The sequence below is a fragment of the Podarcis raffonei genome, chromosome 13, assembly GCF_027172205.1.
Source record: "Podarcis raffonei isolate rPodRaf1 chromosome 13, rPodRaf1.pri, whole genome shotgun sequence".
Taxonomy (NCBI): Eukaryota; Metazoa; Chordata; class Lepidosauria; order Squamata; family Lacertidae; genus Podarcis; species Podarcis raffonei.
In genome coordinates, this window is record NC_070614.1 from 34,455,185 (window position 1) to 34,469,556 (window position 14,372).

Below are 14,372 nucleotides of genomic sequence, written 5' to 3' on the forward strand. Positions count from 1 at the left end.
TGAGGCACCTGAATCAACGAGTGCCAACTCCTCCACTGTCTGTCCATTTGGGAGTTCTAGCACCACCTTCAACATTATGCTTGCTTTGGGGTGCCCAAGCCGAGGACTTTCTGTGTTGCTCCCGCCTGGCTGTTGCCCCAGTTCTCCACCAGCCAGGCTTCTTCATTTCCTGAATGCTGGGGCTCCTCTGCCTCTGCCTGCTGGGTGGCCCCCACCATTCCCTGCCAGTTACGACGCTCTGGACACAATCTGGCAAAGTGCCCAGTCTTCTGACACACAAAACATCTTTTTGCCGCTTACCAGTCTTTTTTCTCCTTTCCGCCAGACCGTTGGGTTTTCAAACTCTCCTGCACCCTGGCTGTGCCTATCTCCATAGGCTCCTGCCCTTGTTGATGTTCTGAGGCAGCTGCAGGCATCTCAAGAATGCGGTCACCATGGAAACTCTGCTCTCTGCCTTGCTTCCTTTCCTGCCATCTGGCTTCTTGTCTCAAACCCACCCCAAGAGCAGCCTTTGTTAATTCATCCATATTTTTAGGTTGTGGCCCCCTTGCAAGATCTTCTTTAATTTCTGGGTTAAGTCCATTTTTAAACATTGCTTGTACTGACTCAGTCCCTAAATCCCAACCCAGTTTCTGCACGAGCATAGCAAATTCGGACCAATAACTGCGTACCGTGGATTTGCCTTGTTTCAAAGCCAGCAGCTCCTCCTGCGTTTTGTCAATTAAACTTTGATCTGCATAGATAAAGTCCATAGCTTGCCAAAATTTGGCCTCATTTCTGAGGGCTTTATTCCGCCAGGCTATTAACGGCCTGATCCAGCTTCTAGCCCCTCCCGCCAGGTGTCTAATGATGTGAGCAACTCTCGCTGCATTGTTCTGAAACTTGGCTCCTTCAAGTTCTAAAAAATATCACATCTCTGTTTTGAAATCCAAGTAACTTTCCGGATCTCCCTGGAACCGTTCCACCCCCACACACTTGCCCCCATCTGCTGATAGCCCACCTTAGGTTCCTCTCTGAGCAGCCCTGGCTTCTTCCAAACGGCTCTTCCCGTTTGCCTCTCCCTGACAATATGTTAAGCACAGTTAGGCTTAGCTAAGTGCTGTGCAGCAGCTGAATGACCAGAGAGGAGCTATATAAAGAATATATGCACTTTCACTTGAATGTGGACAACCATCTCCTTGCTGTGAAGGCCATCCCTGTGTGCTTTGAGCTGGGGCAAGGGGAAGTGGCAGGCTGCTGTTAGCCAATATCTTTCTTCAATAAAGCACTAGAACTGATCATTCTGGTGTTTTGGGCTTCTTCCTTTGAACTCCTACACCATACAAACTTCCACGAGCCCTGCTCTGGCTCTGGGGCTGTAGTGTGCGATAGCACACTGGCACACACAAGTGCCATATGGGGGACGCTTATCATAAAGCATTGAATACAATGTCCCTAACTTACTGTCAGTGACTCCAAGTCCTGTCATCCCTTCTTAGCTAGTTAAGAAAGAATATTTCAGTTCAAAAAGTGTGACAAACTTTCCTAGTTCTACAGGGACGCCCCCACCTTAAAAGTAGCAATTAACTTCACAGTTACCTTGTCAAAAGGGCAGAAAATAATTCTGTTGTTCATTCAAACCCATGTGGATTTTCCTCCCCAGTGGCCACTAGCAAAACAAAGAACAAAGTCCATGCAGAATGTCATAAATATACCCAGTACAATTCAGAGGTAGGGCGAGGGACTGAGAACAGGCAAAGCTCCACAACTTCAGGCCTCTGGGAAACATAAAATGTTCAGTTTGGGCAGTTTTAGTTGCAGGCGCTGTAACAATTGTTCTTTTGAAGAACGTAGGAGATTTTGGATGTAGATGGAATATTTTTCCTTGTACTTAGAATGGCAGTTTTAGTCATCTTGCTACTGGTCCTGTTTCCTCAAACAGGATGTGAAGATCCCATTGTTCAATGCAGTGTCCATTATCCACAGCATCCAGTTCACATGTATCATCAGAAAGGAGATCTCATCATTGGTGGCATCGCTTATCATGGCAGCTTTGTCAGCAGTAAAAGCGAATTCAAAGAAGAACCCCTACCAACATTATCAGAATCGGTTGTGTAAGACCTTAATGGTTGTTTATGTGCCAGATGAGTTCTGTTTTAGTAAAGTGGATGGTGTGAGCAGCTTATGCAGAATGAAAATGTTGCTAGTGTGAATGTGTGTGAGTGTGTTAAATAACACCTTATTTTAAAAAATGGAAGGGTTATGGGTGCTTGTAGAGTCCAACTTTGTTCAGTGGAGGACATCTTGAAACTAAGCCATCCATAACAGAAGCTGTCCAGCCTCAGCTTAAATACCTCCAGCCAAGAGCAGCTCACCACCTCCCAGTCTGTTCCTCTCCCAAACAGCTTTTACTGCTTGGTTTTGCACCTAAGATTAGCCAATATCTATTTCTTTGCAGTTTCCACCTGCTATCTCCAAGCCTTCCCAATGGAGCGGGGGGGGGGGAGAGATAAAGAAGAAAAGACTGCTCTACCTTCTTTATTATATTATATGCTCTACCTTCTGTATATATTTAAAGACAGCTATCATGTCTTCCATCAAACTTTTTTTCAGGCTGTGAATACCCAGCTCATTTAACCTTTCAGTGTAGTTCATTTTAGCAAATGATATTGAAAAAGATACCGTAGTCTGAAAGTATTGTTATGTGGTAGTGCTTATCTATTACAGCAAAAGGTGCTTCAAGAAATATAACATGTAGATAATGTAATCATTAATCATTAGACTGATTGAGTAATTAATGAATCAGATACTGAGCACATGTGGAATATCTTCATGATATAGTATCTCAAATTAATTCTAGTGTAATACCTAAGCATTACCAGCACATTGTGGCCTTGGACTTTGCAGTAAAGGAGATCAATGAAAATCCTCAGATGTTACCCAATATCACTTTGGGCTTCCACATTTATGACAGCTATAACAATGCCAGGAGGACCTATCAGGTCACAATGCTGCTTCTATCAACACTGGAGAGATTTATCCCGAACTACATTTGTGATAAACTGAAAAATCTGATAGCAGTTATTGGGGGACTGGATTCTGAAATTTCCATGAATATGGCAACTCTACTGAATATCTATAAGGTTCCACAGGTAGGACAGCTCTCTCTCTCTCTCTCTCTCTCTCTCTCTCTTTCGCTCACTCTCTCTCTCTCTTTCTGTGTGTATGTGTGTGTGTGTAGGTGTGTAGTATGGGAGTTTAATTCACACTTTCTTGAATCCTCAACATTTTCTACAGTGTAATTTAAAGTCATCAATATGTCCCTTCCAAATAATGAGACAGAATTCATTTTTTATATTTTGGAAGAATATTTTTACTAGTTGGGTGTTATCTATATTCTTTTGTGATACTCTAGTTGCTGATGTTTGTTTTGTTTTGTTCATATGGTTGTTTTCAATTTAGGAAGAGAGAGGGAGAGAGAAATGAACCTGCTGTTTATTATTCACTTATAAAGAAGTAAAATATGACAATCATTCATAATTCTTTCTGCTCCTTTAGTCCCCTCAATCCACAAGCATGCTTCTGAGGGGAGGGAGAAATCCACAACATTGGCTCACTTCCTATGTTGTTGAGAGGTCGCATCCATCAGTAGGGGCAGACAGCACTAGATTCCATTCAATATGCACTATTTTGAATCCTTCACGTTGCAACATAAAATACGCTATTGTCATTTCCCCCCTTCCCCATCCTCTCTCCAGCTCATCTATGGCTCCATTCCACTGATGAATTATAAAAGTCTAGGCCTTTCCTTCTACCAGATGGTCCCTAAGGAAACCCTTCAATATGCAGGGATTCTCTCTTTGCTACTACATTTCAGGTGGACATGGATTGGAGTCTTTATAATGAATGATGAAAGTGGTGAAAGATTTTTACAAACTGTATCACCAATGTTTTCCCATAGTGGAGTTTGCTTTTCCTTCATACAAAGAGTCCCCATGTTGACTTCCATTGATGAAATTACTGAAATACTTGAAGAAGGTGCAAAAATGCATAGTGAAGTCAGGAATAGTACAGCCAATGTGGTTGTATTTAATGGAGAATCTGTTTCCATGTATTTTTTGAGATGGCTTCCATATTTTGCACAACATCCACCAAGTCTACCAAAAGGATTAGTGTGGATAACAACAGTTGAAATGGAGCTCACTTCACAGGTCTATCAAAAGAATTGGGATACCCAAATATTCCATGGTGTCCTGTCCTTCACAATCCACTCCAATGACTTGCCAAAATTCAAATCATTTGCTGAGAGCCAAAGTCCTTCCAGTGCCAAAGCAAATGGTTTTATCAGGGACTTCTGGCAACAGGCCTTTGGCTGTGTTTTCCCAAATCCAGATGTGGGAGATGTGGAGGGGGATATTTGCACTGGGGACGAGAAACTGGACAGCCTTCCGGCAACATTTTTTGAAACCAGCATGTCTGGCCACAGCTACAGCATCTACAATGCTGTTTATGCTGCTGCTCATGCTTTACATCACACACTGTCATCTAGACTCAAACACAGAGCGATGGAAAGAAGAGAGGGACTGAAATGGCAAAATCAACAGTTGTGGCAGGTAACGGACTCAACATGTTCAAGTGGCAGAGAGGCACAACCATGGTACAGTATGCCACAATCTGTATAATAAAACTAACTCCCCGCAACTCTTCCAGCGCTCATCTTTCAATTTTTCTTCATATTCAATCAACTAGTGTTGAAATAATAGACTATCAGTCTACTCTGATTCACTCCTTTTTGTCAGTGTACTTAGGTTTATAAACAATGTGCACTGTTACACTTTTGCTGATCAGTGTAGGGTATTCTCCTGTGATCTCTGTGATCTCTGGGTATATTAATGTGAGGTATGTAGCTTTTATCTTCCTGGGTTGTGTGTATCACACTTTTTGGGCCTCATAATGAGATACGGTCTTGCTCATGGGTAGTAAACATGATGCCCTCTATACATTGTTGGATTACAACTCCTATCATCCATGACTATTGACAATACTATCTGGGGTGCTGAGAGCTGTAGTCCAACAGTATCTGGAAGTTAATATCACATTGGGTAGTATTGGTCTAGCTTGTGCTATCTTCACTGTAAAGCTCTGCATAAACTTAATCCAGTATTTTTTTCTTCACTCTGGCATCAGGGAATGGCTATTTAGAATCCTGCTGATCCTGTTGATATTTTGCTGTTTGTGTTCAGGATTATATGAAGTCCTTTTTTAATGAAACATTCTGTTTCATAAAGGCATTTTAATACATAAAAAGGCAATGTGTGTGAAACTGCAGAAAAATAATGAATAGTGTATTCCATTCGACTTCAACCTTCATGGTAGCAAGTGTATTAACATTACAATCATACCTGCATTTACCTGGGAAATAAACCCCTTGAATTAAATGGGTTTTACTTCTGGGTAGGATTTGGATTATAGCCTCTAGCAACGATCTACACATACACAGAGTCAACAAACAACACTTCAGAAAAAAAGGGGGAAAGCAATGAAACCCCCGTTGGGACAGCAATTATACATTGATGAATATGTAGATTATGTAGATTGCAACACAATATTTACATATTGCGTACAAACCTTTAAAAAAATGCAGCAGAGACTTAAGGACAAAAGAGACTTAAGGAATAACTATGATAGGGGCTGAACAGGCGAACAGGAGGAAATTTGCTTGCTATTAAAGGATTCCCCTTATATCCCTAGCTGTGTTGTCAGGAAGATAAAGGTGTCCATTCTATTAAGACTTTGGTGCATTAATTTAATTCTTGTGTTTCTGTAGTCTTTTCTCACTAGAAAACCGTAAACGTTAGACCTTAATATGCAAGATCTAACTTCAGCCTTTTCCAAACTATTGCTTTTTGCTATTCAACCTAGCTACATCAATTTCTCAGAAATGTCACATTTAACAACAGCGGTGGGGACAAGATTTTCTTTGATGAGTTTGGGGAGTTAGTGGCTGGATTTGATATAATCAACTGGATTGTTTCTTCAAACCAATCATTTCACAGAGTGAAAGTTGGAAGGGTGAACCCCAACAAAGTATTCACCATCAATGCAGATGAGATAACATGGTATAGCACGTTTAACCAGGTAGGATCCAACTGTCTGCAATTTGAAAAGACATCCAGTTTTGAATTAATACTGAATTAATACTGATGCTCTGTCCTGATGGGTAAAATGATTTTCATCAGACAGTGATGAAAACTATAAAATCTGGAGGCAGGGGATTTCACTGAGAATGCACAATTGATGAACTGTTGGGAAAATGGGATTCCACAAGTGGCTATGATTCCACAATTAGCCATCTTGAATACTAACCTGCAAGAAAGGTGGTCTATAACGAGATCAAATGTTGCTTTGTTCTTGCCTTTATTCATGTAGAAATGGTTCAGAGAAAATTTTATGTAGAATTTAATCATATCTCTATTGGTTTAAATATACATAAGATTATAATATAAGTCATTTAACATTCAGTCATGCTCTACTGGCAATGTTTAGTTCAAGCAGAAGTGTTACATTTAGTGCATGTCACATATCTAAATAAAATGTGTGTGTGTGTGTGTGTGTGAAAACACAAAGTTTATAAATCTTGAATTATCTATTGTATAAAAGCACATACAGGTAATGTAGTGAATCAATATCAATATGCAGGTGGTGTCATACACACACACATATGCATGATGTGGCATCATAATCATTATGTTCATAAAGAAAATTTGCCCTTTCTTGTAGCATAGACCATGCATTACTAAAAGGAGATAAAGTCAAACCTCAATTTTTGAAAGTCTTAGCTGCTGAATGTTTTGAAAGCCGAATGCCGAAATTCCAGAAGTGAATGCTTCCATTTTCGAATGCGCCTTGGAAGTCAAATGGCTTCTGAGCAGCGTTTTTCTTTTTCTTTTCCTTTTCCTTTGAACTTGCTGTCAGCCCTTTGATCCTCAATTTTTAAATGTTTCGGAAGTCAAACAGACTTCTGGAATGGATTACATTCAATAACCGAGGTTCCACTGTATCACTTAGGAAAATCAGAATATTTTGGTGTCTTTTTATTAACTCACTCTTCTCAGCATTATTATTGTGCTCTCTCACTTGTGCCTTAGCTGCAGCCTCTTTCTTTATGTAATGAGAGGTGCCAACCTGGCTTTAGGAAGAAATTGAAAGAGGGAGAGCCATTTTGCTGTTATGATTGCATCCCCTGTCCAGAAGGGAAGATCTCAGATCAGGAGGGTAAGTATTATGTGTATATTGTACAGCGTTGTGAAATAGAAGGGATCTGCCTGAAAGACAGAGGAATGTGCCTGTAAATTTAGGACTCTATCAGGATTACTTTTCTTCAATTTTCAAAGGTGAAGAATTGGAATGTTTGTTAAGTGTGGCCTGGACCGAGCTGCTGGAGAAGAAACAATCAGGTGTATGTGATAGTTTGCCTCAAATTATTCAAGGCAGATTTTACTAATAAAGTACAATTGCTTCTGAGTAGTGATGGGCAGTTCTGGTAATAACATAGCAGAAAAGATAACTTTCAGGGGTAAGATTGAGCTTTACCCACACAATGAGGTATCATACATAGTTTTCTCATTTTCATGTGTGGTTACTGCCAGACTAAAAAAGGACTAGGAAAGGTGTGTGCTTTTCTTCCAGACTTAGTTACGCTTTTATTAAGTTGATCCTTAATTACTAGGGCTGTGAACCCATCGCCCCTAATCTGCCCTATGGATTTAATCAAGGATCCCAATCAGGATGGTCTACTGTGGGGCAACTCAAGTATCAAAGGATCCATCCCAAATTAGTTTGGTGAGGGACTAATGTTTAATTAGTTTAAAAATAAAAATAAACCTAATTAATCCTACAGCGGATGGAGGGGGGAGAGATGCCCTTTGCCCTCCCAAACAAGAGCAGAGGCATTCAATTTTGCAGTGTATTCCTTTTCAAGGGACTCATCTGCAGGGAAGCTTCTTGAAAAGCAGAACCGTGCACCATGCAAGATTGATCACTCTGTGCAAACAGATTCTGTGGGGTGGCATCAATCCCACAGGTCCTGCTTCACAAGCAACTTCTCTGCAGGAAACCTCTCAATACCTCTGCTAAACAGTTCTTGCACAGAGTCATCTATTCAGTGCTAGATTTACACACAGGCTGAACAGGCTTTCTGAATTCATTGTCATGGTTCACCTTTGGACACATTTGCTAGTCTAATTTCATAAAGTTAGCAAAGCACTCCAAAGTTAGCAAATTCCAATCAGCACGTGTGCAAAAATTTACAGCTGACCATCGCAGGCTAATTTTCACTCAGGGTAACCTTGATGTAATTGAACAGCAAGCAAAATTTACTCTACTGAATGTTGAGTACAGAACTGTCAAAAGAAGGCAGGGAGTTCGAGGGAGGTGCAACAATGATGGGTCAGCATTCACAACCTTAGACAAACTTTCTCCAAGAGACAAGTTTAGGGTAAAATCATTTATTCCTATAATGGATGCTCTTGAGACCTAGACATTTTTGGTGAGCCTACTAGCAACCAAGGAACAGATTCACAATGGAGTTGAGATGTTGATTCAAGAGTTTCCAAAGGATGTTGACCTTAGTCTAGCCAATGAACTCTTGCTCTTCCACCTGTATGTCAAACAAACTCACATTGAAAAAGAAAATTTCAGTTGCCAAGATATGTATCAAACAATATTAATTGAGAAAATTCAGACAGCTTTTCCAAATGTGGAAACAATTTTCAGATTGTCCTGTGTTTAATGGCTACAACCTCTACTTGCAAAAGATCATTTTTTGACTAAAAAGGATAAAGAATTATTTACAGTCAACAATGTCCCAAGACTGGTTGCCTGATCTAATCCTTCTTAAATTGTGACTTTCTGATTTTTAATGATATAATAGATAAATTTGCAACTAAAAGAGTTTGAAAGAAACTGTTCTGACTTTGTAGATATTGTAAGGGACACGGGTAGCTCTGTGGTCTAAACCACTGAGCTTCTGGAGCTTGTTGATCAGAAGGTTGGCAGTTTGAATCTGCACAATGGGGTGAGCGCCCATTGCTTTGTCCCAGCTTCTGCCAACCTAGCAGTTCAAAAGCATACCAGTGCAAGTAGATAAATTTGTCCTGCTGTAGCAGGAAGGTAAATGGCATTTCTGTGTGCTCTGGCACCCCCCACGGTCCTCCGCTCGCCAGTGGCAGTTTAGTCTTGCTAGCCACATGACCCAGAAAGCTGTCTCTGGATAAACACTGGCTCCTCCTGTGCCGCAACCCCATAGTCTTTGACTGGACTTAACCGTCCAGGGGTCCTTTACCTTAATGTTATAACATAGATATGATTCACCATGAATGTTCTTTGTGAATGTCTTCATTAATTCCATACTTCTGTAAGCTTATAAATTTATATGCAATCTTTTTATCAGTGCTAAAATTTCAACAATGTTCTACTTTCAATAAGTAGATAAAAAAGGAAGTTTTGTTTCTCATGATCAAATGCTATTAAGTTTGGGTCTCCCAAACTTAGCCCAGTTTCTTAGCCCAGGACCTCCTGTTGTTTTAATCTGGACCTGCACCAGTGCCTTTCCTGCAGGCAGTAGCTCCCTTTGCAAGCAGCTCCCACACCCCACAGAATCAATGCATGCCCTCAACAGCTGGTGAGCAGAACTATCACTTCTGCAGGGCATCAGGCAGGCAGGAGTGTCAGGCAATATCAGGCTTCTACATTCTCCTGGAAAAATGCATCTGGTGATCACATAAACCTGGCCTTTTCACAGGAAACAATAAGGCTTACTCTCATTCCTCCCTGATTTACTGCCCACTTGTAGTCCCAGATCCCCCTGAGTCATCTATCTTGACCTTCAGTGATCTGTTGCTATTTAAACCTAACTTGTCCAAGGCCCAAATCCCTCTGAAAGTGCCCAGTTTGGCTCAGTACTTGAACCTCAGACAAATCCAGAACACAATCATATTAATGACAACAAGTTTTTAAAGTCTGCTTGGATCCTACAATGGTTGTGGAACAAAGAGTTCAGTCCTTTATTATCACAGGGCTTATTTCATCAGCTATCTAATCATCTATCAATTTCTTATACATATTTACATTACACACCATGCATAGCAATCAATTTTGCTGATTAAAAAAAATGTAGAAATGTTCATAAATTTAACAAGGATTGAAGGCAGAAGTGAAGAATAAGCAGATCAAAAAAGAAACAGGAGCAGAACTGCCCATGAGAAAATAGCAGGATAATTAGAAAAGAAGTCCACAAGACCTCAACAAGTTCCATTTTATTCTTCTAAATTTAGGTTGAAATCACTAAACAAAAAACAAAAAAGCAGATGATCTTGCTTCTAGTTCCAGAAACTGAAGAAAGTTGATACTCCACTAGAGGTGGATGTCCAAAAATGGTATTCTATCAATTTAGGTACATAGGTATTTTCATGAGATGGAAATTAGAGCTATCTTAGTGTAGTGGTTAGAATGTTAGTTTTCGACCTAGAAGACACAAGGCTTAAATCCATACTAAGCAGCAGTTGAATTAACCATACCTTCTATCCATCATTTTCATTAAGAGAATTCTAACACAAACCATTCCTTACAGATAACATTTATGGTCCCAAGCTTTGAATTAATATTTATCTGACCAGACATAAAACTTGAAAAAAAAATTCTTTACCATGCATATTCCAAACAAATATCACAACACATATTTCTTTTTTTCAGATATGAATGACTGCAATCAATGTCCAGAAGAAGAATATCCAAACAATAATCGGGATGTGTGTATTCCCAAGAATATAAGCTTTTTGACTTATGGAGAACCTTTGGCGATCATTTTAGCCTGTTTTGCCCTTTCTTTTTCTTTCATCACAGCTCTGGTCCTGGGAACATTTTTGAAGCATCACAACACACCCATTGTCAAAGCCAATAACCGGGACCTCACCTACACTCTTCTCATCTCCCTCTTGCTCTGCTTCCTTTCTGCACTGCTGTTCATCGGCCGGCCTGGAAGGGTATTCTGTCTCCTTCAACAGACTGCTTTTGGCATCATCTTCTCAGTGGCTATTTCTTGTATACTGGCAAAAACTTTCACAGTGGTTCTGGCTTTCATGGCCACCAAACCAGGATCCAGAATGAGGAAGTGGGTAGGGAAAAGGATGACCAATTCCATTGTGGTTTCCTGTTCCCTTATTCAAATAGGTATCTGTACTACTTGGCTGGGATCCTCACCCCCATTCCCTGATGTTGACATGCATTCAGTGGCTAAGGAAGTTGTACTAGAATGTAATGTAGGATCTGTGACTATGTTTTACTGTGTCCTGGGCTACATGGGCTTCCTGGCTCTTGTCAGCTTCACTGTGGCTTTCCTTGCCCGGAAGTTACCTGACAGTTTCAACGAAGCCAAGTTCATCACTTTCAGTATGCTGGTCTTTTGCAGTGTTTGGATATCTTTCTTTCCAAGCTACCTCAGTACCAAGGGAAAATACATGGTTGCTGTGGAGATCTTCTCTATCTTAGCCTCCAGTGCTGGTCTGCTGTCCTGCATCTTTGCCCCCAAATGCTACATTATTGTGTTACGGCCTGAGCTGAACAACAGGGAACATCTAATAAGAAATAAGGCCTGAAGAATTTGCATACTTGCATGCTTTAGAACCCTGGAGTTTTGTTTTTGTTTGCATATCAGAATATTTGTAAGATCTTCCCTTTCAGCAGGTGCCATAAATATGTTTCCCCGCAGATATCACTGTTTTCTTAAACCTATAATCTGTTCTTCAATGTAAAAGGTGATCTATGTGGGTAGTATTTAAAAAATAACAACATTAAAACAATTTAAAACTAGAGCAAATGATCTTTAAACAAAATCCATTGTATACCACCCTTAAACTACAATACTGATGGGAGGGTTCATCACTTCAGTATGCTGGTCTTTTGTAGTGTTTGGATATCTTTCTTTCCAAGCTACCTCAGTACCAAGGGGAAATTAATGGTAGCTGTGGAAATCTTCTGACTTGCATTTTTGCCCAGAAATGCTACATTTTTGTGTTGCAGCCTGAGCTGAACAACAGAGAACATTTAGGTTGAAGAATTTATATCTCTGCATTATTCACCATAATTTTAAAGTTGAGAATTTTGTTTCTGTTTGCACAGCAGAGTATTTATGAGATATTCCTTTCAACAGGTGCCCTAAATATGTTTTCCCAGAGGCCTCAATGTTCTTCTAACTTTCAATTTCTTTCTTTCTTTCTAAAAAGTATATTCCCACCCTCCATATAGAATGTTCTCAGTGTTGGCAACATAACCCATTTAAACACTACAGCAAAGTATCTTTATATAAAATCCTACATGCAGCATCCTTCAGACTTCATACTATGATATTTAGAAGCAAGCTGTTTAATCAAGAAGCCTTCTGATCAACAAAAGGCAACACGTGGGCTAATAATGTATTAGCAACATTTATGAAATACTATTAATTGTTTCTTAATTAATAAACAAAAGCCATTTAATACATGTAAGAAGTCACAAACTAATAGAAGTCAAATAAATATTCCATCAACAGGGATGCTTAAAATGGTGTGGAAACACAAAGAAACACTGAAATTGAGGCAATTTCAGTCAATCAATATGCAGATGATACCCAGCTCTACCTCTCTTTCAAATCAGAACCAGTGAGGGCAGTGAAGGTCCTGTGTGAGTGCCTGGAGGCGGTTGGAGGATGGATGGCGGCTAATGGATTAAGGTCGAATCGTGACAAGACAGAAGTACTGTTTTGGGGGGACAGGGGGCTGGCTGGTGTGGAGGACTCCCTGGTCCTGAATGGGGTAACTGTGCCCCTGAAGGAACAGGTGCGCAGCCTGGGAGTCATTTTGGACTCACAGCTGTCCATGGAGGCGCAGGTCAATTCTGTATCCAGGGCAGCTGTCTACCAGCTCCATCTGGTATGCTGGCTGACACCCTACCTGCCCGCGGACTGTCTTGCCAGAGTGGTGCATGCTCTAGTTATCTCTCACTTGGACTACTGCAATGCGCTCTACGTGGGGCTACATTTGAAGGTGACCCAGAAACTACAACTAATCCAGAATGAGGCAGCTAGACTGGTGACTGGGGGCGGCCACCGAGACCACACAACACCAGTCTTAAAAGACCTACATTGGCTCCCAGTATGTTTCCGAGCACAATTCAAAGTGTTGGTGGTGACCTTTAAAGCCCTAAACGGCCTCGGCCCAGTATACCTGAAGGAGCGTCTCCACCCCCATCGTTCTGCCCGGACACTGAGGTCCAACGCCGAGGGCCTTCTGGCGGTTCCCTTATTGTGAGAAGAAAGCTACAGGGAACCAGGCAGAGGGCCTTCTCGGTAGTGGCGCCCGCCCTGTGGAACGCCCTCCCATCAGATGTCAAAGAGATAAACAACTACCTGACATTCAGAAGACATCTTCTGTTTAGGGAAGTTTTTAATGTGTGACATCTTAGTGTATTTTTGGTCTTTGTGGAAGCCGCCCAGAGTGGCTGGGGAAACCCAGCCAGATGGGTGGGGTACAAATAATAAATTATTATTATTATTATTATTATTATTATTATTATTATTATTATTATCATCATCATCATCATCATCATCATCATCATCTTATTAAGTACACCACATCTTTGGTCTGACATGTACTAAAATTACGGATGGTGAATCTGAAGTTAGAATGAGCATCATAGATCTCTTTCGTCTGTAATCAGGAAACCTGCCAGAATAAGGAATTTATTTATCTGGCTAATGTTTGTGCCAGTTTAATGTATGGAAGAATAGTGGTCCACAGCTGGGATGCTATGTCTGACAAGACACTGTTTGCAGCCAACTGTAAATCATAGAGTAATTCTTGGTTTTATCTCTGGTTAGTCTGCAAAGAGCCACCCACAAGACTGTGCTGGATAATATGTTAAACTCAGTTAATCTTAGCTAAGTGATGTGCAGCAGCTGAATGACCAGAAAGGAGCAAATCCCTGTGTCTCCAGGACCCTGCATCTTCATGCTATGGATACGAGCTCATAAAGTTTTATATGTGCTTGCTTTGATATGCACTAATTGGCTTGCTTTGATGGTGCCCTTATCTGTGGGACTGCGATGTTGGGCTCAGAGCCCAGAAGAGGAACTATCTGTAATGTTTGAGTATTTGCCACATAACCTCTCTTTGTCAGGTAGGTGCATAGCTATATAACGAATGTATGCACTTTCACTTGGGTGTGGACAACCCATCTCCTTGATGTGAAGGCCACCCCCTATGAGCTTTGAACTGGGGCAAGGGGAACTGGCAGGCTGCTTTGCTGTAAGCCAACGTCTTCCTTCAATAAAGCATTAGACCTGATCATTCTGGTGTTTG

The 14,372-nt window shown here is 40.8% G+C and overlaps 1 protein-coding gene across 1 annotated transcript; it reads left to right on the forward strand.

Annotated features, from left to right (window-relative positions):
• Positions 1-1,875: 1,875 nt before the first annotated feature.
• Positions 1,876-11,633, forward strand: LOC128398870 (vomeronasal type-2 receptor 26-like). Its single transcript, XM_053360133.1, has 6 exons — positions 1,876-2,093; positions 2,840-3,131; positions 3,738-4,592; positions 5,902-6,117; positions 7,128-7,254; positions 10,732-11,633. The coding sequence occupies exons 1-6, from the start codon at positions 1,876-1,878 to the stop codon at positions 11,631-11,633; spliced, it is 2,610 nt and encodes an 869-aa protein (XP_053216108.1).
• Positions 11,634-14,372: the final 2,739 nt, after the last annotated feature.